Raw genomic sequence first — 27,370 nt, forward strand, 5'->3', positions numbered from 1 at the left:
TAACCGAGAGGGGGCAGCACTGCTCCTGGTTAAGTTGCTGGTGACGTGCTCTCGATGTCACCTTGGCGATGTAACCGAGAGGGGGCAGCACTGCTCCCGGTTAAGTTGCTGGTGACGTGCTCTCGATGTCACCTTGGCGATGTAACCGAGAGGGGGCAGCACTGCTGCTCATTCGCCATCTCAACCCAGAAAAATGGGGGAGATCACCATCTTCTCCCATACCTCCCTTGCGCCCTACACTCCCTACCCGTGGGATCGTCATTTCAATGGCTCTTACCCTCGAAGCCCCATTCAGACACCAGCCGTAGTGAATGAGAGCCGTGATAGAGCTGAACACGGTGGCTGTAGGAGGATCGGCTGATGTGCAGTCGACAGATTCCACTCAACGGAACTCTCGTTATTATTGAGCCGGTCCTGGCCCGGAGTAAGTGGGGCCGTGCCCGCTGTCGGTCATCAGCCCCAGGGTGAAACCGATGCACTCGTTCCCTCCGTTTAGTCAATGAATGAGCGCAGGGCCCGGTGAACAGAATTGGACTTCACTGACTCGTTTAGTGTCGCTTGTACGCAATCTAGCTTAAACTCGAATAATTTCAGAAACGTCTATCAATAAATAAGTTCTTCCACTTGGATATATCCGCCATTTTTGATCACATTCGTTATCATCTTAAAGGTGCGATAGGGAGAAATTAATTCAAATCTCCAGGTGGGCACCCCATTCTTGTGCTAGCTATATTTACTATAATTCCCAACTGGTTCGGGTAAGACATCTAATGAAAGGTTTGATCGGAAATCCACAAAGCGGGGAGGGAAGGAGAGGGAGAGAGTGAGTGAGCGAGCGAGAGAGAGAGAGAGAGAGAGAGAGGGAGAGAGCGAGAGAGAGGAAGAGAGAAAGAGAGAGACACAGAGAGACAGAACAAGAGAGATTGTGCGAGAGGGAGAGAGAGAGAGATGAGAGAGAGAGAGAGAGAGAAAATTCAGCTACGGTGGCAGTTGGTACAATCCGCAACGCTCCCACAAATCGTCCTGTTCTACTGCTCCTTCACCAAAAGTTAGGTCACAAAATACATTTCAATCTGCAACAATGCCGGTATCAGATTTACGCTGACAGTGGTGAACAGCGGAGAGGATTGATCTCCCTGAATTTCAGCAGCATCGTCTACGATGAACTCTGGGGGCGGGATGGGGGGTCGGGGTGACAGTGAACTTGACCCTGCATCAGCGTGTGGAGCGGAGACGAACCGTTCAGCAGCGGTAGTCTGCCGTGTCTGTGCGCTGGGTCGGTTTCGCCGGGAAACAACACCCAGTGAAATGACTGTTAATAGAAGTCCGTCGCTAACATCTCAGACAGAGGATGTGTCGACTTACCCGGAACACCGAAAGCTGCGAGAATAGGGTAAAATACAATCGTCACATGCCGGATTGTTGGTAGAGCCATTTTCGGGTGTTGTACAAAATGTACCGCACTGCTCGCACTGAGAGCCACTCGCCTGCGTTCTGACCTCGCCGCCCTTTTATACATTAATCTATACCCCGGTGAATAAAACACAGAGGCTGCACAATAACTCGAGTTAGTTACAGTCAGTTAACAAACAAGGCGCCGTTTCTCTCGGCACCGCGGGGAATACTTAAAGCTCAGTCCATAACACCGTCTAGTAAAGTAGACAATCAGAAAGTTTTTAAAGCTGTTCCACGCACTCCAGATTGAAATGCCAGTCATGACCTATCACCTGCTTATATTAACACACACAAAACGCTGCGTTCCACCAGCATTTTATGTATGTTGCTTGAATTTCCAGCATCTGCAGATTTTCTCGTATCTACTTCTATTGTTGCCTTCACATTCATTTTATTTGATATTAATTGTATGATATCTCGCTCCATAGCTCTCAAAGCAAATGTTAGCTCTGAGCGATCTCACAATTTATCCTGAAACCAACCCCACATTATATGAACATTACAGCGGGCCTGCACAGTCTGCGTTATTTGCCCAATGTCATTGTAGACCACACGGATTCCATCACCTTACTCCAAATTTGTCCATTCCTCTTCACTCACAGTGAACTCAGCAGCCCGTTGTGCGGGCATGATTGACAAGGGCAACACGAAATGTATTTAAGTAGTCCCTGCTTTTTGACATTGAAGGTTAAAAATCTCTATAATCACATCTGTGACCAATATTCCCGATACCGAATGTGCATCGGCTTTTCCGGCTCCGAATAAGGTCTCAGTAAATGGCGGCGCATATTATGGATCACCACTGGCTCCTCATTTCCATCATCAGAATCGCAACCAGCATCACGTTTACTGTCTCCAGTAAATGTCGTGAAATGTGTGTACAGTGCAATACGTCCAAAAGCACCGAAATAAACAATAAATAAATAAACAAGAGAGGCAGCGCTAAAAGAATGCAAACAGTGACGTAGTATTGTTTAATTTAGAAAAGTTTAGAAATAATTTAGAAAGCCGATGCTTGAAGAGAATAAGCTCAACTAAGATATGCGAGGCTTAGCGAGTATTTTGGTGATACTGACGACAACTCCCTGAACTTTTACAGAGCCATGGACAAGGATATGAGCAGAAAGTATTGGGACGTGTTTAATTTGCGGGAGTACCCATCATGACGCTATGAGGCAGGAACCTGGGGATGTAAACCAGGAACGGATGTGTTCAGGGAAATGCCCAACAGAAATGTGCAGCTTGTTCCGGGTGCCCTTGCTTGGCGTTCTGGGCAGGTTTGTCCCGCTGAGGTGGGGAAAGGACGCTAACTCGAAGGGGTCACGGCTGTGACGAGATGTGGAGCATCCATTCCCGAGGAAGAAAGAAGCATGCTTAAGGCTTAAGAAGCAGAGATCATCAGAGAGGGTTCTGGAGAGTTACGAGGTCGCCAAGAAGGAGCCAAACTGTGGACATAAGTGTTAGGAGTGTGCATTGGCGAGGAGGAGAACAGGAGGATGAGAGGGTAGAAGCGATGAAGGATACAAGAGGAACGAAACATGCACCTGGAGTCGGGGGCGGTAGTGGAGGTCGGTAATGAACGCTTTGCTTCAGTATTCACCAGTGCAGAGCTTCCTGACAGATCAGATGCCGCGGACCAGCACTATTCAGCCAGGACTCCGTAGACCACAGAGTAGGAATCCCAGAGGGAACTTGATGAATGTGGGGGCAGCGTGAACAGCCTGATATGCTGGAATATGTCAAGGTTTCGAAGGAAGATGCATTGGAGAATTTGAAGAGCATGAGGATAGATAAGACCCTGAGACCGAAAGGAATATCGCACATGATACTAATGGATGCGTGGGAAGAGATTTCCTCGGCTTTGGTGATGACATGTGCGTCCTCAGTGGCCACAGGAATAGGTGCGAAGCATCAGACGGTGGGAGGTTCTGACAAATATCATTATTGTGTTCAAGAAAGGTACCTGGATTAACCCTGGGAATGATAGACCAATTACTCTTACTTCAGAGACGGGCAAATTTGCCGAAAATTTCTGGAGATGACGTTCAGGAGCTCCACAAGTCTCGGCACATCAGCCTGTAATTGGAACTTAGACTTCCTCAGTCATCGTACCCAAACGGGGAAACTAAGCAAGTGCGCATCAAACCCCCAAAACTCCAGCACAGGCGCCCCGCAGTGGCGTGTACAGAGACACGTCTCTACTCTCTCTCTTCGCCCATGACTGCACTCCCGCTCCTGCTACAAACTCAGTCATCATAGTCGCAGAGGTCACAGCAGTGACTGGCCTCATCACAAACACTGATGAATCTGCATATAGAGAGGATGAACCTCAAACTTCGACCAGCACTAAGAAGACAATAGAAATGGTAATCGACTTCAAAATTACAAGAAGTGTCGAAAGCCCCCTATCCCTGCATGGTGAAGTAATGGGGAGCGTTCAGAGGTTCAAGTTTTTGGGGATGAATATCACCGAGGAGTTCTCTCGGCCCATCAGCAAAACCTCGTCAGCAACGAAAGCACAACAGTGACTATACTATATGAGGTGATTAGGGAGAGCTGATCTGTCTCAGAAATAGCTGGTCAACATTTTAAGTGCGGTAGAGAGCAGACTGACACACGGAATGGCAGTGCTGTGCTCCAGATGCAGCGAGACAGATTGCAAACCACTCAAAGGGTTGATTAGGACGGCTCCGATCATCACCGGGTCTCAACTACCGGACTGGGAGACAATCTAACTCCGGATGCTCACGGCAACAGTAAAAACCCATCCGATCCCTGACACTGTCTGGTTAATTTCCTGCCACCTGGTAGGAGATAGGGAAACCTCTTCGCCATGCCATTAGACGGAAATATCTTCCTCCGAGGGCCGTTGTTGTGCTGAATAATGCAACACCCTGCCTTGCCAATGGCCTTTGAGTGCCACTGAAATCATTTGAGTATGTAAATACAGTTTTTTTTCTTGTTTGAATGAATCCGGACCGCACGCATTGCAAATATCTGTTTAGCGCGGTCTGGAGCAGCGCCGCCATTTTGTTGTCTTCAGCCATGACAATACAGTTCCATTGTATTCTATTGATTTGCCGAAGCACAGTCTGATTAGGGATAGTCGACAGGACTTTCAGAAGAGCAGAACATGTCTCACGAAGATGATTGAATACCGTGAGGAATGGGCGAGACATATTGTTTAAAACCGAGGATTGGAGGTTGTGGATATGGATTTTAGTATGGTATGTTCGCCGAACGATAAGCTCATTCAGGAAGGTGGGAGGCACCAGTTCCAGGGAAAATTGCCCGTGTGGATTCAGAATTGGTTTGGCCGCAAAAGGCAGAGGCTGCGGTGGTCTTCATTAGACGGGGGAATGAGGGTAAGAGCCGTGAAATAATTTTGTAGCCTTAGAAAACCCTGCTGAATCCGCACTTCCTGTCTTCTGTTCCGTTCCGGTGGTCACATTATAGGAAGGATGTCGAATCGTTAGAGATGGAGCAGAGGAGTTTCACTGCGATGACACCAGGATTATGAAGAGCGGTTGACCGAGCTAGGGTTTTACTTTAGGAGGACAGAAAATGAGCTGTGATGTTGGGAAGGTGTACACAATGATAAGAGGCAGCGGTCGATTGTACAGCAAGAGATACTGCATGTTTCCCAGGCGGAAATGGCGAATACACGGTGGTATAACTTTATGGAGTTGGGCGGAAGGTATTGTGGTGATGGCGGAGGCATTTCTTTTACACACTGAGGGGTGTGTCCGTGTGACGCTTGTAATCAGCGGCGTGGCGTCATTTCCGTTATGGACATTCCACAGACTCTCAGATAGGCGGGTGGATGAATGGGAAAGATGAGGGCGATGTAGTCGGAAAGGGTCAGATTGATCTTGGAATCGACTAAAACATGGGCACAACCGAGTGCCTACGATGCCATATTGCTGTATGCACTGTGCGATCATGTGTTAGTGAAACGTACAGGGTGTGTCTTGTGACCAGTTACCTCCTTACTGATGCCAGCAATGCAAAGTGTTCCGGATCCTGAGGGTCCGTAATGATGGATGCCGTCTTCTTCAGACATTGCTTTCTGAATATGATGGGAGCCTGATGCCTTTGCTGGAGCTGACTGACTTTACAACGCGTTGTGGCTTTTTCCGATCTTCTGCATTAGCGCCTCCACACCTGACGGGAAACAACAGCCCGCACACTGTCCGGGGTACATCACTAATCTTCTCAAACGTTTTCGTAATTGCATCAATTCTTCATCTCCAACTCATCACCTACAGAGCTGTGGACACACGGGAAATAGAAGCTCCTCGGCCTTTCCTCTGCTGACCCGTCGAGGAAGACTACCTGTTCACAGTTCAAAATTCAAAGTGCATTTATCATACTTTTTCAACAATTAGATTCGTCTCCTTACAAATAACCACAAAACAAAGAAAACCAATAGAACCGGTTAAGAAAGAAAATCGTCAAACACCCGATGTGCAGAGAGAAAAATACAAAAAGACCAAATCTGCAAACGATAAACTTCACCAAATAACATTCAGAACTGAAGTTCAGAAAATTGAGTCCCTCCACGGACAGGAAGCCAGGTATTGCAACAACCGATTCGAGAACATGTCCCTGCCTCTGTTGAACGTAGTGCCGAGAAAACGTCGCGGAGCACCGAGCCGAAGCGTCCCGTCCATCGTTCGATCTGGCCCGTCGTTGAAAACATGCAAACATCGCGTCGTTCCTCGCTTTCGGACCCGGGCCCTGCTGCTTCGTTACTCTCTCGGGCCTGGCCTCACCGCCTCTATTCCGCTCGTTCCAAATTTTCCAATTCGGCCCCAGTTTAAAATCGATCACATCTCGGTTCTGTCCTCGCTGTCGGGCACGGGTCCGGGCTCTGCCTCATCTCCGCTCGCCTCTGTTCCGCCATATCGAATCGCCTCTAAGTCCGCGTCGGCAATTGGCTCGTTCTCGGATCTCCGACACGGACCCCGACGGCTGGATTCGGCTTTCAAGGCAGCACTGTCCAGCGCTTTCGAGCTTTCAGATCGCACCGCAAAAATGCCAGTTCATACAGGCGGTCCAATAGCTCAGCTCCGAATGGAAAGTTAGAGGCTTTTGTTGGCAGCGCTCGTTAACCAGAAAAAAAGTTATTAATAACGTATTTAGTTGTTTTCTTTGTTTTGTTTGCCGCCGCTAAGTGGTCACCGAGCTTCACCAGCAGCATCTCACAGCGGAAGCCTCTCCGCCTCTCCCCACTCCTGCTTCCTGAATCCACGATCAGTTCACTGGTTCCGATGACGCTGATGCTGGGCTGTTGTTGTGACGTCACTCAACCTGCCGATCCGTCTCACTCCTGTCCCGCTCCTCGTCACCCTCTGAGATTCTGCCTGCAACAGTTGTGTTATCAGCAAAATTACAAACAATATCTGAGCTGTACCTATGCCACTGTTACAATTAAAGGACGTTTATCGTGTCATCTGCAGCCGAATAGGCCTCCTGTACTCGTAGTCAGCCGGACACAATGAACACGATCACACGGACAGAATTAGTGGACCCAACGTTAACTGATCAATCGAGCAATCCCGTGAGTCACATGACACACCAATAAACAGTCGTTCTGTGGATTGGACATCTCTCCACCCTCTATGCTTTTAGGCGAAACCATCTTGATAATATTCCTCCAGTTCACTGGTCCGTTCTGATCGGCGCAATCCAGAAACCCCAGGCTGGAGTGATGGACCGGATCCAGTGCTTTCAACTGGGGATTCGCTTCGATAGCTTGCGGGGCTAACCTGGCTTGTTCACTCGCTGGTTGTGGAACGAGGGATTCACTTGGCCGTCTCCTGATCTGGTCCAGGTGTCGGCGGCATACAGCATCATCCTCGAGTGCTGAAGTTAATTGTCCGTCCTTTTTGACCACAACTTCTCTTTTCATCCAGGGTTCCGGCGAACACAAACCGGATCTCCCACCTCAGAGTTCCGATGTACCGTGTTTCAATCGGACCGCACGCCCATTGTCTTTTGTCTCTCTTACTCGGTCTTCCGGATCTGTCGGAATAAATCTAATCGGGAATATAACCTGCGGTCCATAAATCTCTGTGTGGTGGGTTGTGAGATTATCCGGCACCGGAAAACAAAAGCCGGTAGATTCTGTGGAGTATGTCCCCATTCAACTTTTGTGTCCCTGTTTGACAATCCGAACAGCTCATTCAGCCGTACCGTTTGAAGATGGGTGACAAAGGGGCGAATGTTGCGGTCGAACACTGCCTTGTAAAAATAGTTGGAATCCCTTACTTGTAAACGCGGGACAATTATCACAGTATCGGTGATACCATGCGTACAAAATAGTGTGCGTAAAGTGTTTATCATTGTCTCGCGGGTCGAAGTTTTAACCGCTTTGGCCTCAATCTATTTAAAATGCGCATCGGTGACGACCAATGATTTGTGACCGTCCAATGAACCCGCGTAGTCAATGTGTAAACGTCTCCAGGGGCTGGTTGGGCAATGCCATGGGACGGGAGCGTTTACAGGTCGAGACTGCCGGCAGGGGTCGCATGGACGAACAACGTGCTCGATGCCTTCATCAATTTTTGGCCACCAAACTGAATTCCTGGCTCGAGCTTCCATACCTTTTTTATGGAGTAGAAAATTTGCCATTTCAGCTTGCTTTCCTAGTCTTCATGGTCTCCTTTATCTATACAAAATACGCTAGTGTCCGAGAATCCATTTTACCTTCTTGAGAATGTTCGGCAAATAATATTCGGGTTGTGTATTTATGGAATGGTGACCTACATCAACAGTGAATTTCAACACCTCTTTTTGGCATCAGATTTGATGAGTGTCCTACTGTCAACACTCGAGGAAAGTGGACGTTAGTCACCATTGACCAGAACGTAGCTTGGTCAAACACATCATGATCAATAAGAAGAGATCAGATGCTGTGGGACGTTTTGGTTTGGATGGAGACCGAGATCGGCAAACTCTGGTCAAGTGTCCTTTCTTTTGGCAAGTAAAACGCAATGAGTCTCGGTGTCAACAGTTAGGAGGCGTCTGGTGAAATTCAGCGCAACGGTAACATCGGAAAACCCGGAGTATAATTCTTTTGATTCTTAGCTGGGGACACTTTGTTAGCGTCAGTACAATCTGTGGCAGTTGTAGATGATGGAGACGTCACCGCTCTTTGTACTTGGCACTCTTGCGACAAAACTGCATTTTTATCTGCCGCTTGCATGCCATTTGCGATTTCAAAAGCTGACTGAAGTGAGAGCTCTGATTCTGCCGGTAAGCGACGCTGAATGCGAACATCACGCCGACGACTGAGCGATCTCGTATCATAACTTCTCGAACAGCAACGTAAACACAAAGTTCAGTCAGTTTTCTTAATTCAGCATCAAACGTTGCTGTTGGTTCGTTTTCTAACTGAAAACGAGAGCTGAATCTAACGCGCTGCACAATATCCAATGGTTTAGGATTGTAATGAGATCAAATCTCAGAAGATGCTCTTAAGATTTCAAAGAGAGCAAATCGGGATCATTCAAACTTCGGACGATGTTGTATGTTTCCGGACCGCATAAACTGAGCAAGATAGTAACCTTTTGATTGGGCTCGGTGATGTTTGCCGCGAATAACGAGCCAAACATTTCAATGTAAACCTTCCCATGGTCTGTGAATCATAATATTCCTGAACTTGTCCAATGATGGTCATTGTTCAAATGTGAACACAGATTCCAAGAGAGCGAGTGTCACAGATCCCATCCCCGTCACCACTGTTTGACGTAAGAACGGTAATCGTGTCCAGTGCAGCCGAACTGGTCTGCTTGACTCGTAATCACGCAGAAAAAAAAACATGTTCACACGCACAGAGTTAGTAGGTCAAACGCGAATCGATAGATGGAGAAGTCGGCGACATCGACAGATCCCGTGATGTCACATGACAGACTAATAACGCCCACACAGTGGATAGGACACTCCACTCTCACCTCTATCTCTTCCTCCCTTTTAACCCCATTCTCCCTCCGTCTCCCCATCCCTCTTCCTCTACCGCTGTCTCAGCATTCTCTCCCACCCTTCTCACCCTTCTCTCTCACCTTCCATCTCGCCACATCTACTGTATCTCTCGATCTCTCGCTACCCCCCGCTCTGCCTCTCGGTCTATCCCTCTCTCTACTCTACCGGCCGAGTTCCTCCCAACATCTCCTTCTCCAACCTTTCCCCGATCCCCTCTCTCTATCTCACCGTGAGTGTGGTCACGGTGACTTTGCTGGTAAGCTGTTTCGTGTCGCTGATGGTGTCCTGGGTTCTTGCAAATGGGGATTTCAGTAACCCCTCCAGTTTCCAGCGTCGCAGTCCCGTTGGAAATGAACGGAAAGAGATCTCATTGAGAGTGCAAATGGCGAGAGTGGGTGGGAAGGGATGGAGTCTACGGGAGTGCGGATGATGGTAGTGAATGAGAAGGGGTGCGATCCCATTGGGAGTTCGAGTTCGGACAATCCTTCCGCTCCCCTCTCATTCTCCCTGTGATGACAGGTTGCAGCTGGTCACCACACCGTGGGAGAAGAGATTTCCCTTGAATTTCACAGAATCATAGAAATCTACAGCACGTTACAGGCCCTTCGGCCCGCAGTGTTGTTCCGACCATGTAACCTACTCCAGAAACTGCCATGAATTACCCTCCCGCATCGCCCTCTATTTTTCTAGACTCCATGTACTATCTAACATCTATGTAATATCTAAGAGTTTCTTAAAAGACCCTATTGTATCCGCCTCTACCACTGTCGCTGGCAGTGCATTCAACACACACACCACTTAGCTCTGACATCTGCTCTGTACCTTGTTTCAAACAAGTTAAAACGTTGCCCCCTCGTGTTCAGCCGGTTCGGCGGAAGGAGAGAGTGCAGCGTTCCGCGCGTGCGCAGCCCTTCGGAGAAAAATGATATCGTATCCGTGAAAAAGAGGCCGTGGACAATTCTGATTTGATGGAGAGGGACGTGAAAGTACAGAGGAACACCTGGAGACATTTCTGAAACGCCGGTTCGCTGCTGTCGTTACTGCGCGATCGTGAATCTTCCGGAGGGAAGGCCTCAAAATCCCCGGCTTTGCCTGCTGTTGGCGACCGAGATTGAGGTCGAATCGCTCGGATAGAGATGATACTCGGTACTCGGTGTCGGAGAGCTAATCGGAGGTTCGAAGTTTTCGGACGACTCGGAGTGGGACAGTGGTCGGGCATGGCAGTGAGAGTTTTTCTTCCTTCTCCCGTCTGCGTGAGATGTGGGACAATTGAGAGACTTTAAACTTTTTACTGTGCTCATGGACTTTTCTTCATCAAGTTATGGTATTGTTGCACTGTTGTAACTATATGTTACAATTATGTGATTTTGTTAGATTTTTCAGTCTTGTGTTTTGTGATGTCAGACCGGAGGAAATATTGTATCATTTCTTAATGCATGCATTACTAAATGGCAATAAAAGAGGACTGCGTGTCTTCATAATCTAAATCTAAAGCGCTAGGAACAAGCCTGTGGCTATTCACACGACCAATGTCTCTCATCATCCTACACATCTGCATGAATTTCCTGCATGATTTTCTCCAGGCTGAATAAAACGATGTGTATTTGAAGTTCTTCAGTGCTGTGAAATAATTTAGCTAAACTCCTTCTTCGCTGCTCTTTTCAACGTTTTCGGTCATTTTCACTAATGTCAAAGGACTCCAGACAGAGATGTGGTCTAGAGTTTATGAGGAGAAGGAGGAATCTGACCAGCAGGATGTGTCTACAAATGAAAGATCAGAAACATTTGGAAACTGATTGACTGAAAAAAAGTGGTTAATTTCTGCAAAATACTGGAGGAAATCAACAGATCAGGCTGCAAATGTGGAGAGGAATAAATAAACAACATTTATGCTGAGCCCCTTTAGCATGTCTAGACTGTGTACTCCTCTGCTTAGTTGCTGTCTGAACTGCAGAGTTCCTCCAGCATTTTGTATGTCTGTGTCTCTGTACTGTATTTCCAGCAACTGCAGAATCTCTTGTGTTTTATATCTACACTTGTAAGAGGATTGTACTTTGGCATTAGATACACGTTGATATTGAGTATATTGTTTATGGGAACCGCTTTCTGCGTTAAAACAGCTGCTGAATTTTCTATGCACACAAAAAAAACTGAGCTACGGACATGGAACTGGTGCTTCCAGAAACTTTTAATGGCACCGTGATTACCCATAAATCCTTGCGTTACAAATTTCGCCGTTGCCTAAGCACCGATCAAATGCGCAGGCGTCAACTTTGTGAAGTTTCCGAATATCACGCATGCGCGTAGTACACAGGGCCTTAGAAGAGCGGCGGGAGTAAGAGCGAGTCTCCGGGGGTAAGAGAGAAGGGAGAGAGGGGGCAGGGGAGCGGGGAGAAGGGGGAAGGGGGAAGGGGGAAGGGGGAAGGGGGAAGGGGGGGTTGGGGATGTTCAAAACCGACTTTGGGACTATTACTGTGACTCCGGACACCGTGAGCCGCAATCCCGGGACAGTCCTGCTCTCTTCCCTCTCTCTCAGCCCCACCATCCGTACACGGGCCCCGGGGAGCTTCCGGCTGATGAGGGAATGGGAACCGATGGATCTCTCAGACAGAGCTGAGCTCCAGCTGTCTAAATGCAAGGATTGGGAACTCGGAGAAAGGGAACAAAATCTTTTCCATCAGCTGTTGTGAAAATCACCTTTGATCTGCCTCCAATCACAACCAAGAGAAAATCTGCAGAGAGGGCACAGTTTTAAGGTGCTTGGAAGTAGGTACGAAGGAGATGTCAGGGGTGTTGTCTTCTTTATACGTACCGTGGGTTACTGATAACAAACCATATTCTGGCAAAATTGAACTTTTATTTAACAGCAACAAAACCACGTTTTACACTGCCCTGCTTCTCGATCATTCTTCATTTCTGCTTATGCTCAGAACTCTGTCCAGTCACGTCCTGACACGTGATATCACCTCAAGGGGTGAGTTTTTTTTTACACAGAGTGGTGAGTGCGTGGAATGGGCTGCCAGCGACTGTGATGAAGCCGGATACAATAGGGTCTTTTAAGAGGCTCCTGGATAGGTACATGGCGCCTAGAAAAATAGAGGGCTACGGGGAACTCTAGGAAATTTCTAAAGTAAGTACTGTTCGGCACAGCATTGTGGGCCGAAGGGCCTGTATTGTGCTGAATTGTATTGTGTTGTATAAATGGGGAAGTCACTTACCCATGACCTCTGGTTGTCGTCCCACCCAACATCAGTGTACACTTCCAACAAATCCTCAAAGCAATGTATAATTTCCTTGTTTATGTTTAGAGCCTATATTATTTGTGTAAAATGATGAGGGGCATTGTTTGTGTGGATAGCCAGAGGCTTTTCCCAGGGCTGAAATGGCTAACAAGAGGGGCGTAGCTTTAATCTGCTTGGAACTAGGTACCGAGGGGATGTCAGGGGTAAGTTTTTTTACACAGAGAGTGATGGGTGTGTGGAATGCACTGCCAGCAGTGGCGGTAAAGGCAGATACAATAGGGTCTTTTAACAGCCTCCTAGATAGGTACATGGAGCTCAGTAAAATAGAGGTCCATGTGCTAGGGAAATTCCAGGCAGTTTCTAGAGTAAGTTTCATGGTTGGCACAACATTGTGGGCTGAATGGCCTGGAATATGTGTAGATTTCTATGTTCTATGTTGAAAAGCGAAATAACTTTGGCTATCCTACAATCCTCTCATAACTCCCCCGTCACTAAAGATGATATAATTATCTCCGCAAGGGCCCGGACAATTTCTGCACTTGCCTCCCGTAGGGTCCGAGGGAGCACCTTGTCATGCCCTGGAGATTTATCCACCCTAGTCTGCCTCAGGATAGCAAACATCTCCTCTTCTTCAATCTGTACAGGGTCCACGGTTTTAGTGTCACTTTTCCACACTCTCATTGACACTCTGTCCATCTCCTGAGTAAATAGAGATGAAAAAAATATTTAAGATCTCCCCCATCTGCTTTGGTTCCACACATGGATTGCCATTCAACTTTGTGCCTTGCAGTCCTTTTGTTCTTAAGCTATCTCCAGAATCCCTGAGGATTGTCCTTTATCTCTTCTGTGAGGGGAATCTCATGCTTTCCGTTAGCCATCCTGATTTATTTCTTACATGTTCTCTTGCATTTCTTATACTCCATAAGAACCTGCCTGCCTATCCCTGTTGTGCAACTCCATTTTGTGCTTCACCAGGGTCTCAATATCTCTTGAAAACCAAGGTTCCCTGCAGTTTCTATCTTTACCTTTTATTCTGACAAGCACATACCCACTTTGTACTTTCAAAATGTTTGGTTTGAAGGCCTCAATTCACCAAGCACCTTTGCCATAAAGCAGCCCATCCCAGTCCACAGCTGCCAGATCCTAGTGTCATAATTCCAGTGTTGTTCTGTACCCTGAACACATCCGCCTTTCCTATGCTGCTCCTTGTATTGAAATATACAGGGCTCAGCATATTCACTGCACCATGCTCAATGTTTTTAATTCCTGACTTTGTCTGAGGTCTGAACAACAACTATCTCCACAAACTCTCCACTCTCTGTTCTGTTGTTCAGGCTCCCATTCCCCCTGCAACTTTAGTTTAACCCGCCCCCACCACCACCCCACACCATGCAGCTCCATCACCCCTTTGGCTTTCATCTCCGAGATCAATAAAAAGGAGGTGCATTCCAGGTACAGGCAGGTAGGAGCAAATGGGGTACTTGTGAGATACAGGAAATTCAAGTGAACACTTATGAAAGAAATAAAAGAAAGCATAAGGTTGCCTCAGCAGACAAGGTGAAGGAGAATGCTCAGGGATTCTGCAAGTATGTTAAGAATGAAAAGATTGCAAGGGAAAAAAATTAATCCTCTGCAAGATCAGAACAGTAATCCGTATGAGGAGACAAAATAGATGTGGGAGATTTTTTTCTGCATCTGTATTTACACAGGAGATGGACACAGAGTCTATAGAAGTGAGGCAAAGCACCATCAACTTCATGGACCCTGTACAGATTACAGAGGTGGAGGTGTTTGCTGTCTTAAGGCAAATTAGCGTGGATCAATCCCCAGGGCCTGACAAGTTGTTCCCTGGGACTCTGCGGCAGACAAGTGCAGAAATTGTCGGGGCCCAAGCACAGATAGTTAAGTAACCCTTAGTGACAGGTGAAGTACTGGAGGATTGGAGGACAGACAATGTTGTTCCGCTGTTCAAGAAAGGCTCTAAAGTAAACTAAGAGATTGTACATTGGTGAGCTTGACATCAGTTGTGGGAAAGGTATTGGAACGTGTGTGCAGGAACTAGATATATACTGTAAGTACTCGGATAGATGTGGACTGATTAAGGATAGGCAGCATGGCTTTGTGCATGGTAGGTCATGTCTAACAATCTTACAGAGCCTCTCGAGGAAATTATCAGGAAAGTGGATGTTGTCTACGTGGACTTTTGCAAAGCACTTGACAAAGTCTCATATGGGAGATTGGTCAAGAAGGTTTAGTCACTCAGAATTCAAGATGAGACAGTAATTTGGGTGAGTCACTGTATTTGGGAGAAGCCAGTGTGTGGTAGCAGACGGTTGCCTCTCTGACCGGAGGCCTGTGACTAGTGGTGTGCCACAGGGATTAGTGCTGTATCTGTTATTGTTTGCCATCTATATCAATAATCTGGATGATAGTGTGGTTAACTGGATCAGCAAATTTGTGGCTGACGCCAAGATTGGTCGTGTAGTGAACAGCGAGGAAGCGTATCAAGGTTTGCAGTGTGATCTGGACCAACTGGGAAAATGGTTTGAGAAATGGAAAATGTAATTTAATGCAGACAAGTGTGAGGTGTTGTACTTTGGTATGATCTACCAAGGGAGGTCCTTCACCGTGACTGGTCGGGCACAGTGGAGTGTTGTAGAAGAAAGGGACCTGGAAGTACAAGTCCTTAATTCACTGAAAGTGGTGTCACAGTTAGATAGGGACGGAAAGCAAGATTTCAGCCCTTTGGCCTTCATGAACCAAAGTACTGAAAATGATAGATATTTTATACTTCATACTTTATTGTTGCCAAACAATTTGTACGAGAACGTACAATCATCACAGCGATATTTGATTCTGCACTTCACACTCCCTGGATTACAAATATTAAATATTAAAATATTAAAAGTAGTTAAAATTAGTCAATATTAAAAATTTAAATTATAAATCATAAATAGAAAATAGAAAAATGGGAAGTAAGGTAGTGGAAAAAAACCGAGAGGCAGGTCCGGATATTTGGAGGGTACGGCCCTGATCCGGGTCAGGATCCGTTCAGCAGTCTTATCACAGTTGGAAAGAAGCTGTTCCCAAATCTGGCCGTACCAGTCTTCAAGTTCCTGAACCTTCTCCCGGAGGGAAGAGGGACGAAAAGTGTGTTTGCTGGGTGGGTTGTGTCCTTGATTATCCTGGCAGCACTGCTCCGACAGCGTGCGGTGTAATGTAAGTCCACGGACGGAAGATTGGTTTGTGTGATGTGCTGCGCCGTGTTCACGATCTTCTGCAGCTTCTTTCGGTCTTATGGATGTTATGTTGACTTGTAGAAGATATTGGTGAGGCCTAATTTGGAGTCTTGTTTGCAGTTGTGGTCACCTACCTACAGGAAAGATGTAAAAGAGGTTGAAAGAGTTCTGCAAAAATTCACAAGGATGTTGCCAGGTCTGGAGGACTTGGGTTATAAGGAATGATTGAACAGATCAGGACTTTATTCCTTGGAATGTGGAAGATTGAGCAAAGATTTAATTGTGATAGACGGGCATAGATGGGGTAAATGCAAGCTGGCTTTCTCCACTGAGATGGTGTGGGACTACAACCAGAGGCCATGGGTTAAGGGTGAAAAGTGAAACGTTAAGGGGAACATGAGGGGTAACTTCTTCACACAGATGGTCATCTGGGTGTGGAATGAGCAGCCAGAACAAGTGGTGCATGCGAGCTCAATTTCAACATTTAAGAGGTTTCTATAGGTACCTGGATGGTAGGGGTATGGGAGTGGGTGGTTTAAATAGTTCAGCACAAACCAGATGGCCCAAAGGGCCTGTTTCTGTGTTGTAATTTTCTGTGACTGTGACAAGAACCTGAAATAATACAAAAATTCACTTTAAGTCCTTTTAACAGCTGTGCAGACCAACCATTCATCTCAGCAGGAATTTTTTTATATGGTGTTAAAACTGTGGCACTTCAAGTTAATAATACATAAAAGAAAATCCTCGCTACACGTCAAGAAAGACTATTTGCGTGAGACTGTTTCAGCTACTGTGGGGCCAGGCACCCATGCTGCTCAGCAGGAACAGGGAATAATACCAATGGAGAGAGTCAAACTGAGCCAGGTCACAGATTGGAGATGGCAGAAATGCCCCATTCTTATAGAGACAGGAAGAGCATCTGAGAATTTGATGGTCATTCCAGATACCAGCACTGTGCCCAGTTAGAAGATGATTTCTCTCTCCAACTTGGGTTGAACCTCACTGTAATAGTGTGATGCGAGAATACACTTTGACAACTCAAGTGATCTGATCTGAAATATTGTCCGACACCCGTTGATTCATTTTGTAAATCTTTTTACAGGTTAAAAATGACAAGGAATCTGTCTACGGGAATCTCGAACACAACACACCAGTTTTGCTGTATCTGTCCAGATATTTGAGAAGTGGAGCAAGGGATTCACTCGATCATCCTTCCTGCTCAGACTGTGGGGAGGGATTCACTCAGTCATTTCAACTGAAGATATATCAGCAAGTTCACACTGGACAAGGTCATTCATTTGTTCTGTGGGTGAGAAGGCAATTCAGTTGGTCATCCCACCTGTAGACACACCAGTCAGTTCACCCTGGGCAGAAATTTGGTCATCTGCTGAATTTGTGGGGAAGGATTCACTCGGTCATCTGACCTAATGGCTCACCAGCGAGATCACACCGGGGAGCGGCCGTTCACCTGCTCAGACTGTGGGAAGGGATTCATTAACTCATCTGACCTACTGAGACACCAGTCAGTTCACACTGGGGAGCGGCTGTTCACCTGCTTGGACTGTGGGAAGAGATTCACTTGCTCATCCCACCTGAAGGTTCATCAGCGAGTTCACACTGGGGAGAGGCCGTTCACCTGCTCAGTCTGTGGGAAGGGATTCACTTGCTCATCCCTACTGAAGGTGCATCAGCGAGTTCACACTGGGGAGAGGCCGTTCACCTGCTCAGTCTGTGGGAAGGGATTCACTTCGTCATGTGTTCTACACAGACACCAGCGAGTTCACATTGGGGAGAGGCCGTTCACCTGCTCAGTGTGTGGGAAGGGATTCTTTCGATCATTCGATCTACAAGCACACTGGTCTTTTCACACTGGGGAGAGGCCGTTCATCTGCTCCGACTGCGGGAAGGCATTCACTTGCTCATCCCACCTGAAGGTTCATCAGCGAGTTCACACTGGGGAGAGGCCGTTCACCTGCTCAGACTGTGGGAAGGGATTCACTTCGTCATCCCAACTGAAGGTACATCAGCGAGTTCACACTGGGGAGAGGCCGTTCACCTGCTCAGACTGTGGGGAGGGATTCACTGTGTCATCTCAACTGAAGGTACATCAGCGAGTTCACACTGGGGAGAGGCCGTTCACCTGCTCAGACTGTGGGAAGGGATTCACTTCGTCACTTGTCCTACAGAGACATCAGCGAGTTCACACTGGGGAGAGGCCGTTCACCTGCTCAGACTGCGGGAAGAGATTCCGTTGCTCATCTCAACTGAAGGTACATCAGCGAGTTCACACTGGAGAGAGGCCATTCACCTGCTCAGACTGTGGGAAGGGATTCACTTCGTCATGTGTCCTACTCAGACACCAGCGAGTTCACACTGGGGAGAGGCCGTTCACCTGCTCAGTGTGTGGGAAGGGATTCATTCGATCATCTCACCTGCAATCACACTGCTCTATTCACACTGGGGACAGGCCGTTCACCTGCTCTGACTGCGGGAAGGCATTCACTTGCTCATCCCACCTGAAGGTTCATCAGCGAGTTCACACTGGAGAGTGGCCCTTCTCCTGCTCAGACTGTGGGAAGGGATTCACTTGGTCATCCCAAGTGAAGGTACATCAGCGGGTTCACACTGGGGAGAGGCCGTTCACCTGCTCAGTGTGTGGGAAGGGATTCACTCGGTCATCGAACCTACAGAAACACCAGCGAGCTCACACTGGGTAGAGACTGATCACCTGCTCAGACTTCGGTAAGAGATTCTCTCAACCATCTCCACTGAATGTGCATCATTGAGTTCACACTGGGTAGAGGCCGATCACATGCTCAAACTTCGGTAAGAGATTCTCTCAGCCATCTCTGCCGAATGTGCATCATTGAGTTCACACCAGGGAGAGGTCGTTCACCTGCTGTGAATGTGGGAAGCGATTCACTCAGTATTCTAACCTTATGTAATTCTCACTTTGGCTAGCAGCTTAATATAGGGGGTGATAGCCCCCCAGCCCGGCCAAACTTAAGAAATCTTGTTTGGGTGGAAGCTGCTTGATGTGTCCCCTGTTACATATCAGTACCCCGAAATAATAAATGGTACATAATATGCGATTAAACGATTAGGCTTTATAGTTCTTTCTTTGACTATAGGGCTAGTAAAGAAAAAATAAAGAAGAAAAAGGGCCCACTCTCTCCATTCATGTCTTCTCATCTCTCCCCGGTAAAACACCGCAAAAATTCCTCTTCCTGACGAACAAAAAAGAACATTTCTGTCATTAGATAGCCCTGCATTCAAAAACCCTGTTGTCTCTAGTCGTAACCTAAACATTGCTGTTACAGAGAGAACATTACCTCAGCAGTGAAACATTGCACAGAGGCCGTTACATTAGCTGTGAAACCTTACAGCATGTTATTTGTGACACACTGCCGGGTTCACACTGGGGAGAAAGTTTCAATAAGCTGCATGCTCGATATTTGTCCGTCACCGTTGCTGAATGCAATTTCGAGAGTGACTGTCAGTGCTGAACTCTGCAATTATTACTGCTGCTCACCACACCCAGTTCTGCACCCTGGTCACTGGGCATGGGAGGAGTTTCTTCTGCTGCACATTCACCTTTAATGGGACTGGAGTTTAACGTGGACTGGAGTGGAGAGCGGCCAGTAAAGGAGTGGAGCTTTGAGGCTTTGGCTCAAGAGATTTTGGCAGTTGGGTTGTGCAATCAAGTCAATCAAGATTTGAACAGCTCAGACCCAGCAGAAAGCAGCTGATTGGGCAATTGAAAATTGAGAAGCTCAACAAACAAGTGAAAAGAGGGGCAGCTCAAGCCAGTGAGTGAGTGGGCCAGTGAAGGAGTGGAGCTTTGAGGCTTTGGCTCGAGAAGTTTCGGCGAGCAAAGGCAGAGGACGAGCTTGCTCCCAGTAAGGTAAGGCTGGGTATGTTTCTTTAATTATTTTGATTAACTTAGGAGTTGGTAATGGAGGCAGTAGATAGGGCAATCCAGTGCTCCGATTGTAGAATGTGGGAAGTCAGGGACAGCACAATTGTCCCTGATGACTAAACCTCAGGGATCTGTACTGGGTCCAATGTTGTTTGTCATATATATTAATTATCTGGATGATGGGGTGGTAAATTGGATTAGTAAGTATGCAGATGATACTAAGATAGGTGGAGTTGTGGATCATGAAGGAGGTTTTCAAAGCTTGCAGAGAGATTTAGACCACTTAGAAGAGTGGGCTGAAAGATGGCAGAAGGAGCTTAATGCTGATAAATGTGAGGTGCTGCATTTTGGTAGGAGTAACCAAAATAGGGCATACATGGTAAATGGTAGGGCACTGAAGAATGCAGTAGAACAGAGGGATCTAGGAGTAATGGTGCATAGTTCCCTGAAGGTGGAGTCTCGTTTGGATAGGGTGGTGAAGAAAGCTTTTGGTATGCTGGCCTTTATAAATCAGAGCATTGAGTATAGGAGTTGGGATGTAATGTTGAAATTGTACAAGGCATTGGTAAGGCCAAATTTGGAGTATTGTATACAGTTCTGGTAACCAAATTATAGGAAATATGTCAATAAAATTGAGAGAGTACGGAGGAGATTTACTAAAATGTTGCCTGGGTTTCATCTCCTAAGTTACAGCAAAAGGTTGAACAAATTAGGTCTTTATTCTTTGGAGCGTAGGAATATTGGGAGTTAGGAAAAAAGTGAAAAAGCAGGATCTCAGGGATGGTAATCTCAGGATTGCTGCCTGTGCCACAAGACAGAGAGGGTAGGAACTGGAAGTCATGGCAGTTGAAAGTGTGGCTGAAGAGTTGGTGCAGGGGCAGGGGTTCAGATTTCTGGAGCATTGGGATCTCTTCTGGGGAAGGTTTGACCTGTACAACAAGGACGGGCTGCACCTGAACTGGAAAGGGACCAATATCCTGGTGGGCAGGTTTGTTGGAGCTGTTGGGGAGGGTTTAAACTAGTTTGTCAGGGGGGTGGGAATCAGAATGTGAGTGCAGAGATTAGGGTAGAAGGACAAGGGCACGATGCTGTGTGTTCTGAGTTGCTGAGGAAGAACAGGCAGGGGACAAAACATACATGTAGCCAGTTCGAGGGGTTGAAGTGTGTCTATTTCAATGCCAGGAGTATTAGGAATAAAGGGGATGAACTTAGAGAATGGATCAGTACGTGGAACTACGATGTTGTGGCCATTACTGAAACTTGGCTGGAGGAAGGGCAGGATTGGCTGATGCAGGTACCGGGGTTTAGGTGTTTTACAAGGATTAGGATGGGAGGTAGGAAAAGGGGGGGAGTAGCATTACTGATCAGGGATAGTATCATGGCTGTAGAAAGGGAGGTCGCTGCAGAGGGGGTGTCCACTGAGTCGGTGTGGGTGGAAGTCAGAAATAGGAAGGGATCAATCACTGTGCTGGGAGTAATCTAGAGGCCCCCAAATAGCCCTCGGGACACCGAGGAGCAGATAAGCAGGCAGATTTTTGAATGGTGCAGGAAATACAGGGTTGTAGTTATGGGTGATTTCAACTTCCCTCATATTGACTGGCACCTCCTGACTGCAAGGGGGATAGAGGGGGCTGAATTTGTCAAGTGTGTTCAGGAAGGATTCCTGACACAGTATGTGACCGGCCGATGAGAGGAGAGGCCATACTGGATCTAGTTCTGGGTAATGAACCTGGTCAGGTGGCAGACCTCTTGATGGGGAAGCATTTTGGTGAGAGTGACCACAACTCCCTTAGCTTCAGCATAGCTATGAAAAGGATAAAAACAGACAAAATGGGAAAGTGCTTAACTGAGGAAGGGCTAACTATGAATGGATGAGGCAGGAACTAGCGAGAGTAAATTGGAAACAGGTGTTCAAAGGTGAAAGCACAGAAGTAATGTGGAGGAAGTTTAGGGACTACTTGTGCAGGGTTCAGGATGGGTTTGTATCACTGAGCCAAGGAAAAAATGGTAGGAAAAGTGAACCGTGGCTGACGAAACACCTGAGGCAACTCATCAAGAGGAAGAAGGAAGCATATGTTAGATATAAGAAGCAGTCAGAGCCCTGTTGGTCGCTTTTTGATTGCTCCTACCCTGTTTACTTAATTGTCTCCTTTTTTTTTTGAAACCTTATTATAATACTTCAATACTGCTTTACTATGGCTGGGAAAAGAACCAAAGCATTTGCAAAAGAAAGAGAAACAGAAGATGAATCCCCAGTCACTTTGGATTCAATCAGTGACTTGCTTAAACAGCAAAAATCGGAATTCTCTGACGAGTTTGAACGGCTCAACGACAAATTGGATACAATTCAGCGAACTTTATTTGAGTATGAGAACCGAATTCAGGAGAATACTGCGAAGCTAATGACACTTGAAGAGGACATTGAAGATACAATTAAACTCTCCATAGAGTGATCTTTATCCAATGATAAAATGCTGAAAAGGATCATCAGTCTCGAAAATAGAAACAGGGGAAGTAACATGCGAATCCTGGGTCTTGAAGAACCAATTGAAGGTGCTGACCCTATTTTTTGCAAACTTTCTGAATCAGCTTTTCCCTGCTTTATTCACTTCCGAGCTGACTTAGAAGCCATTGTCCTTGGCGGCGAAACCCAGCTCGGTCGGACTAGCCTTTCATGAATTTCAAATTAAGGACCTTTTAATTTGCCATACCCAGAGAGAAGGAATGATCGATTTCCAAAATTACAAGGTTAGATTTGTGAAGACTATTCGCCTGAAGTTTTGGCTGATTGCATGAAATATAAACAAGTTATGTTGGAATCTTATAATAAAGGATATAAACCATCCTTTCAGTTCCCCGCACGTCTGAGTATTGTTTTGAAGAACGGATTGCGAAAAAGAATAAGTTCAGTTGAAGATGCAAAAGAGTTTCTAAAGGATGAAGTCTAACACTTATATTTCTTATTTGATCAAATTTTTTCTTCTGTTAATATGAATTTGAAATAAGGTTTTATTAAACTCATGTTTTGGCTGTTCATATATTGTCTTTTGTTATATATTTTTTTGATACTACTTTATTTTATCCTGTTTTGAGGCTTTATTTTAATATAGCTTTCTTTGAATTTGTTTGAAGTGATCCTTTCATATTTTTGAATACCGAGTTATTTTACTTTTTATGTTGTGTCTTGGTAGGGACATAATGACCTTGCAGGACTGGAGTTTTTTTTCTGTCAACGGGATTTTTGGGGGCCGGTACTTAGTTCTCAGCTCACTGACTGTCTATTGGTCAGCTTTCTCGCTTTGGGTAGGGGAGGCGGTAGGGCCTATTTCTCTCTGGGAGCTGTGTTGGGTTGAATATATGATTGTTCGTTTGAATACCTTACTTTACCGTTTGCTTTCTAGTTTTAATAACTTATGGCCAGATCTTTTAATTACTTGTTGATTGGTATTTAAAATGGTTCAAAATATTAACCTGTTTAGTTTGAATGTGAAAGAGCTGAATCACCCCACCAAAAGGAACAAAGTGTTTGCTTATATTAAAAAAAATAAAAGCACCCATTATTTTTTTTTTTACAAGAAACACACATACACAGCTGTGATGCCTTACGTTTTTTTTTACTGGGTGGAAGGGTATGCAATTCCACTCCTCGTTTAAGGGAAAATCACGTGGAGTTTCGATTTTTGTAGATAATACAGTTTCCTTTATTCAGCATAAAGTTGTTTCGGACCCTAATGGTCGATTTGTTATTGTATCAGGGAGTTCAGACAGTAAGTTGATTGTTTTTGCTCATGTTTATGCCCCAGCGTAGATGATCCAGGATTTCTGAACGTCTATTTTCATTTTTGCCAGATTTGTGTACTTACGCCCTTGTGATGGGATGAGATTGTAACAGCTGGTTAGATCCAGTATTAGATCGCTCATCTATTAAACCAGCCACACTTAGTATATCAGCTTTGTTTATCCAATCTTTTCTAACTAAATGTGGTATAGTTGATGCTTGGCGGTTTCTGCATCTGACGGACAGGGAGTATTCTTTTTTCTCTCATGTCTATCATTCTTATACTGGGATTGACTTTGTTTTTATTGATAGTCAAATGATTCCATTAATTCGATCAATTGAATATAAAGAGATTGCTATCTCTGACCACTCTCCTGTAATTCTATCTTTAAATCTTCCTGATACTATCCCCATGTGCAGATTTTGGTGATTTAATTTAACTCTGTTATCCGATGAGGATTTTTAAAAAAATTATGGAGAATCAAACTACCCTTTATTTTTGAAGAAAATACATTGGAAGAAGCGTCTAGCCTTATTATATGGGATACTTTTAAAGCATACATCCGGGATCAATTATCTCTTATACTGCAAACATCATTAGAAAAGCTAACAAAGAAAGAAATGAATTAGCCAATAAGTTAAAGCAACTGGACCATAAATATGCTTCAGTACCTGATCCTGAAACATATAAGAGACGTATTGAAACTAAAACTAAATATGATCTTCTTATAACATATCCAATTGAAAGCCAACTTTTAAAAGATACAAGACAACTTTACATTCATGGAGATAAAACTGGTAAGCTACTGGCTAATCAATTGAAGCCATTTTCAGCCAAGCAGCAAATTAAAGAAATACATAAAATTAATGGGGACATGACAACTGACCACCTTGTAATTAATGACACTTTTAGAGAATTTTATTCTAAATTGTATAGTTCTGACTCTGTTAATGATAATATTGCAATGAATAATTTTTAGATCAATTAAATATTCCTAATCTTTCGTTAGATGATCGTAGGCAATTGGATCAACCTATTTCCCAGGATGAAATTGCTCAGGCTATTTGAGAATTGCATTCTGGGAAATCCCCAGGCCCCGGTGGATTCTCTGGAGAATTTTATTAGGCTTTTTCCTCCTTGCTTCTACCACATTTATGTTCTACCATTAGAGGAAGGAAGACTACCGCAGTCTTTTTACGGAGCTTCCATTTCGCTCATTCTCAAAAAGAATATGAATCCTACTAAATGTTCTTCATATAGACCTATCACTTTACTCAATTTTGATACTAAAATTTTATCTATAGTGTTGGCTCACAGACTTGAAGATATATCTTGTGCATGCACCGGTCGTGCATGCAGCCTGGTACAGCCAATCTGATCTATTCTTACTTTCTTCTTCTTACTTTTTAATTTATGTTATCTTTTGTATTTTTTTTCTCACGGTAACACGTCGAAGCTGCACGCTGTCTAACATGCTGGTAGAGAGAGTTTTCTTTGGGTTTTCTTTAGCACTGGAAATGGTTACATACCGATACGCGGGACAGAAGCAAGGTCGCATTGTATATTTCATGGACCAGCAAACACCGGCTGGCTTAGCGAACAGAGCGGCGGCCACCCCTGCTGAAATCCGGAGGAAAACACACAGAGGGGGATCACAAAGCCGAGGAAAGAGGACCGGGTCGAGACAACAGAGACTTTTGGAGAAGAGGAGTTCGGTGGGTAATACCGTTCCGGCTGACCGGAAGTGCACTGAGAGCAGTAAGCGTAAAGGAGTTGGGTGCTTACTGATCTGGCTAACAACGGATAGTGCAATCCGGGGTATATTATGATTGAGGAATGTGTTTGCAGACTGGATATCGAACTTTTTACTGTTGGACTTCGGCCACATTCCACCATGATACAACACTTGGCAGCACGGGAGGTCGTTCCTGCCCGTGGCCATCGAACATGCAGCTCCTCCCGTGGAGGGTCAGACACCCTGAGCCAATATAACTGGTCCTGGACTTATTTTCCATCTGGCACAGTTTGCATTTTGGTGTTTGATTGTTGTGGTTTTTTGTATTGCTATATTTACGCTCAATTCTTGGTTGGTGCAGCTGTAACGAAACCAAATTTCCCTCGGGATTAATAAAGTATATCTATCTATCTATATCTATATTGATAGGATGCAAAACTGGGCTGAGAAGAGGCAAATGGTGTTCAACCCAGATAAGTGTGAGCTGGTTCATTGTATTAGGTCAAAGATGATGGCAGAATATAGCATTAATGGTAAGACTTGGCAGTGCGGAGGATCAGAGTCAAGTCAAGGCACTGTATATTGTCATTTCCACCATAACTGCTGGTACCGTACACAGTAAAAATGAGACAATGTTTTTCAGGACCATGGTGCTACATGAACAATACAAAAATTACACTGAACTACGTAAAAAAACACAAAATTACACGAGACTCCAGACCTACTGAGGACTGCATAAGGTGCACAAAACAGTGCAGGCATTACAATAAATAATAAACAAGACAGTAGGTTGGTGTCAGTCCAGGGTCTGGGTGTTAGTGTGGGGAGCGGGATTTTACACCATATTCCCGGTACAGTCTCAACAAAACACAAATAATTGTCACTTTGCCCGGACCATTGGCCCCGCTTGCAGGGCAACAGTCTGCCGGTGTTTGCCCCCCAATGTGGTGAATCGCCACCACCGTGGGCTCAGACATTTCCACAGATGAGCCCCTCCTGTCCCCACCGGGACAAACATCCTGTCCGCCCCCTCACTCACCGTCTTCATCCTCTCCCTCCCCGGGGAACCGGCATCAAACCGACGGGCCGAGCGGTCTCCTCCTACCTCTCAGCGACACATCAGACTCCGGCCGCAGGAGACGCTTCACAAACGCCCCAACTTCCCTCGGAGGGAAATGGAAATAAATCAGAAAGCGGACATTTACTTTGACGGTTGTCCCGCCGTGACGGAAAGTTCGGGAGACGGAGTCAGCGGGGGTAACGCCCTCTCGGCTGGTCCGCCTCCGCTATTGGTTGGAAGCAGTGATTGATATCGCTTCCCACCATTGGGAATACCGCAGCGCGTGACTCCTCTGTTCACAGCGGTGGGGGAGGGGCTGGTCACGTGATCAGTAGCCCAGCCGTTAAACCGACCAAGCTCGAGCTCACCAGCGCGCGGGGCACAAAAGGCCCCGGATGATCGGTTGAGGTGAGAAGGGGTCTCCGGGTTGGGGGTCTCACCGGGCGGCGTTTTCAACACCGACTTCGGGTAGTTGCTGTGACTCCGGACTCCGTGACCCGCAATCCCGGGACAGTCCTGCTCTCTTCCCTCTCTCTCAGCCCCACCATCCGTACACGGGCCCCGGGGAGCTTCCGGCTGATGAGGGAATGGGAACCGATGGGTCTCTCAGACAGAGCTGAGCTCCAGCTGTCTAAATGCAAGGATCGGGAACTCGGAGAAAGGGAACAAAATCTTTTACATCAGCTGTTGTGAAAATCACCTTTGTTCTGCCTCCAGTCACAAACAAGAGAAAATCTGCAGATGCTGGAAATCCGAGCAACACACACAAATTGCTGGAGGAACTCAGCATTAGTACTCTTTTCCATAGATGCTGCCTGGCCTGCTGAGTTCCCCCAGCATTTTGTGTCTGTTGCTTGTTCCACCCCCTCTTGTTCTGGACTTTCTACCTGTGAGAATATGTTTTGTCCCACTCTCTCTGGGTACATAATGATATCAAACACCTTTGCCCTGGGCA

The 27,370-nt window shown here is 46.0% G+C and overlaps 2 protein-coding genes across 2 annotated transcripts in view; one reads left to right on the plus strand and one right to left on the minus strand.

Annotated features, from left to right (window-relative positions):
• LOC140208576 (uncharacterized) overlaps positions 1-18,819 on the plus strand; it is a 69,025-nt gene extending 50,206 nt beyond the window's left edge. Inside the window, exon 3 of the mRNA XM_072277332.1 lies at positions 17,866-18,819. Coding sequence (XP_072133433.1) covers positions 17,866-18,639 — 774 coding nt within the window. The 3' untranslated portion in view covers positions 18,640-18,819. The remainder of the gene's footprint in view (positions 1-17,865) is intronic.
• Positions 1-27,370, minus strand: part of LOC140208566 (uncharacterized) — a 189,704-nt gene that overhangs the window by 36,229 nt on the left and 126,105 nt on the right. The window lies entirely within an intron of this gene.

Source organism: Mobula birostris, chromosome 13 (genome assembly GCF_030028105.1).
Source record: "Mobula birostris isolate sMobBir1 chromosome 13, sMobBir1.hap1, whole genome shotgun sequence".
NCBI lineage: Eukaryota > Metazoa > Chordata > Chondrichthyes > Myliobatiformes > Myliobatidae > Mobula > Mobula birostris.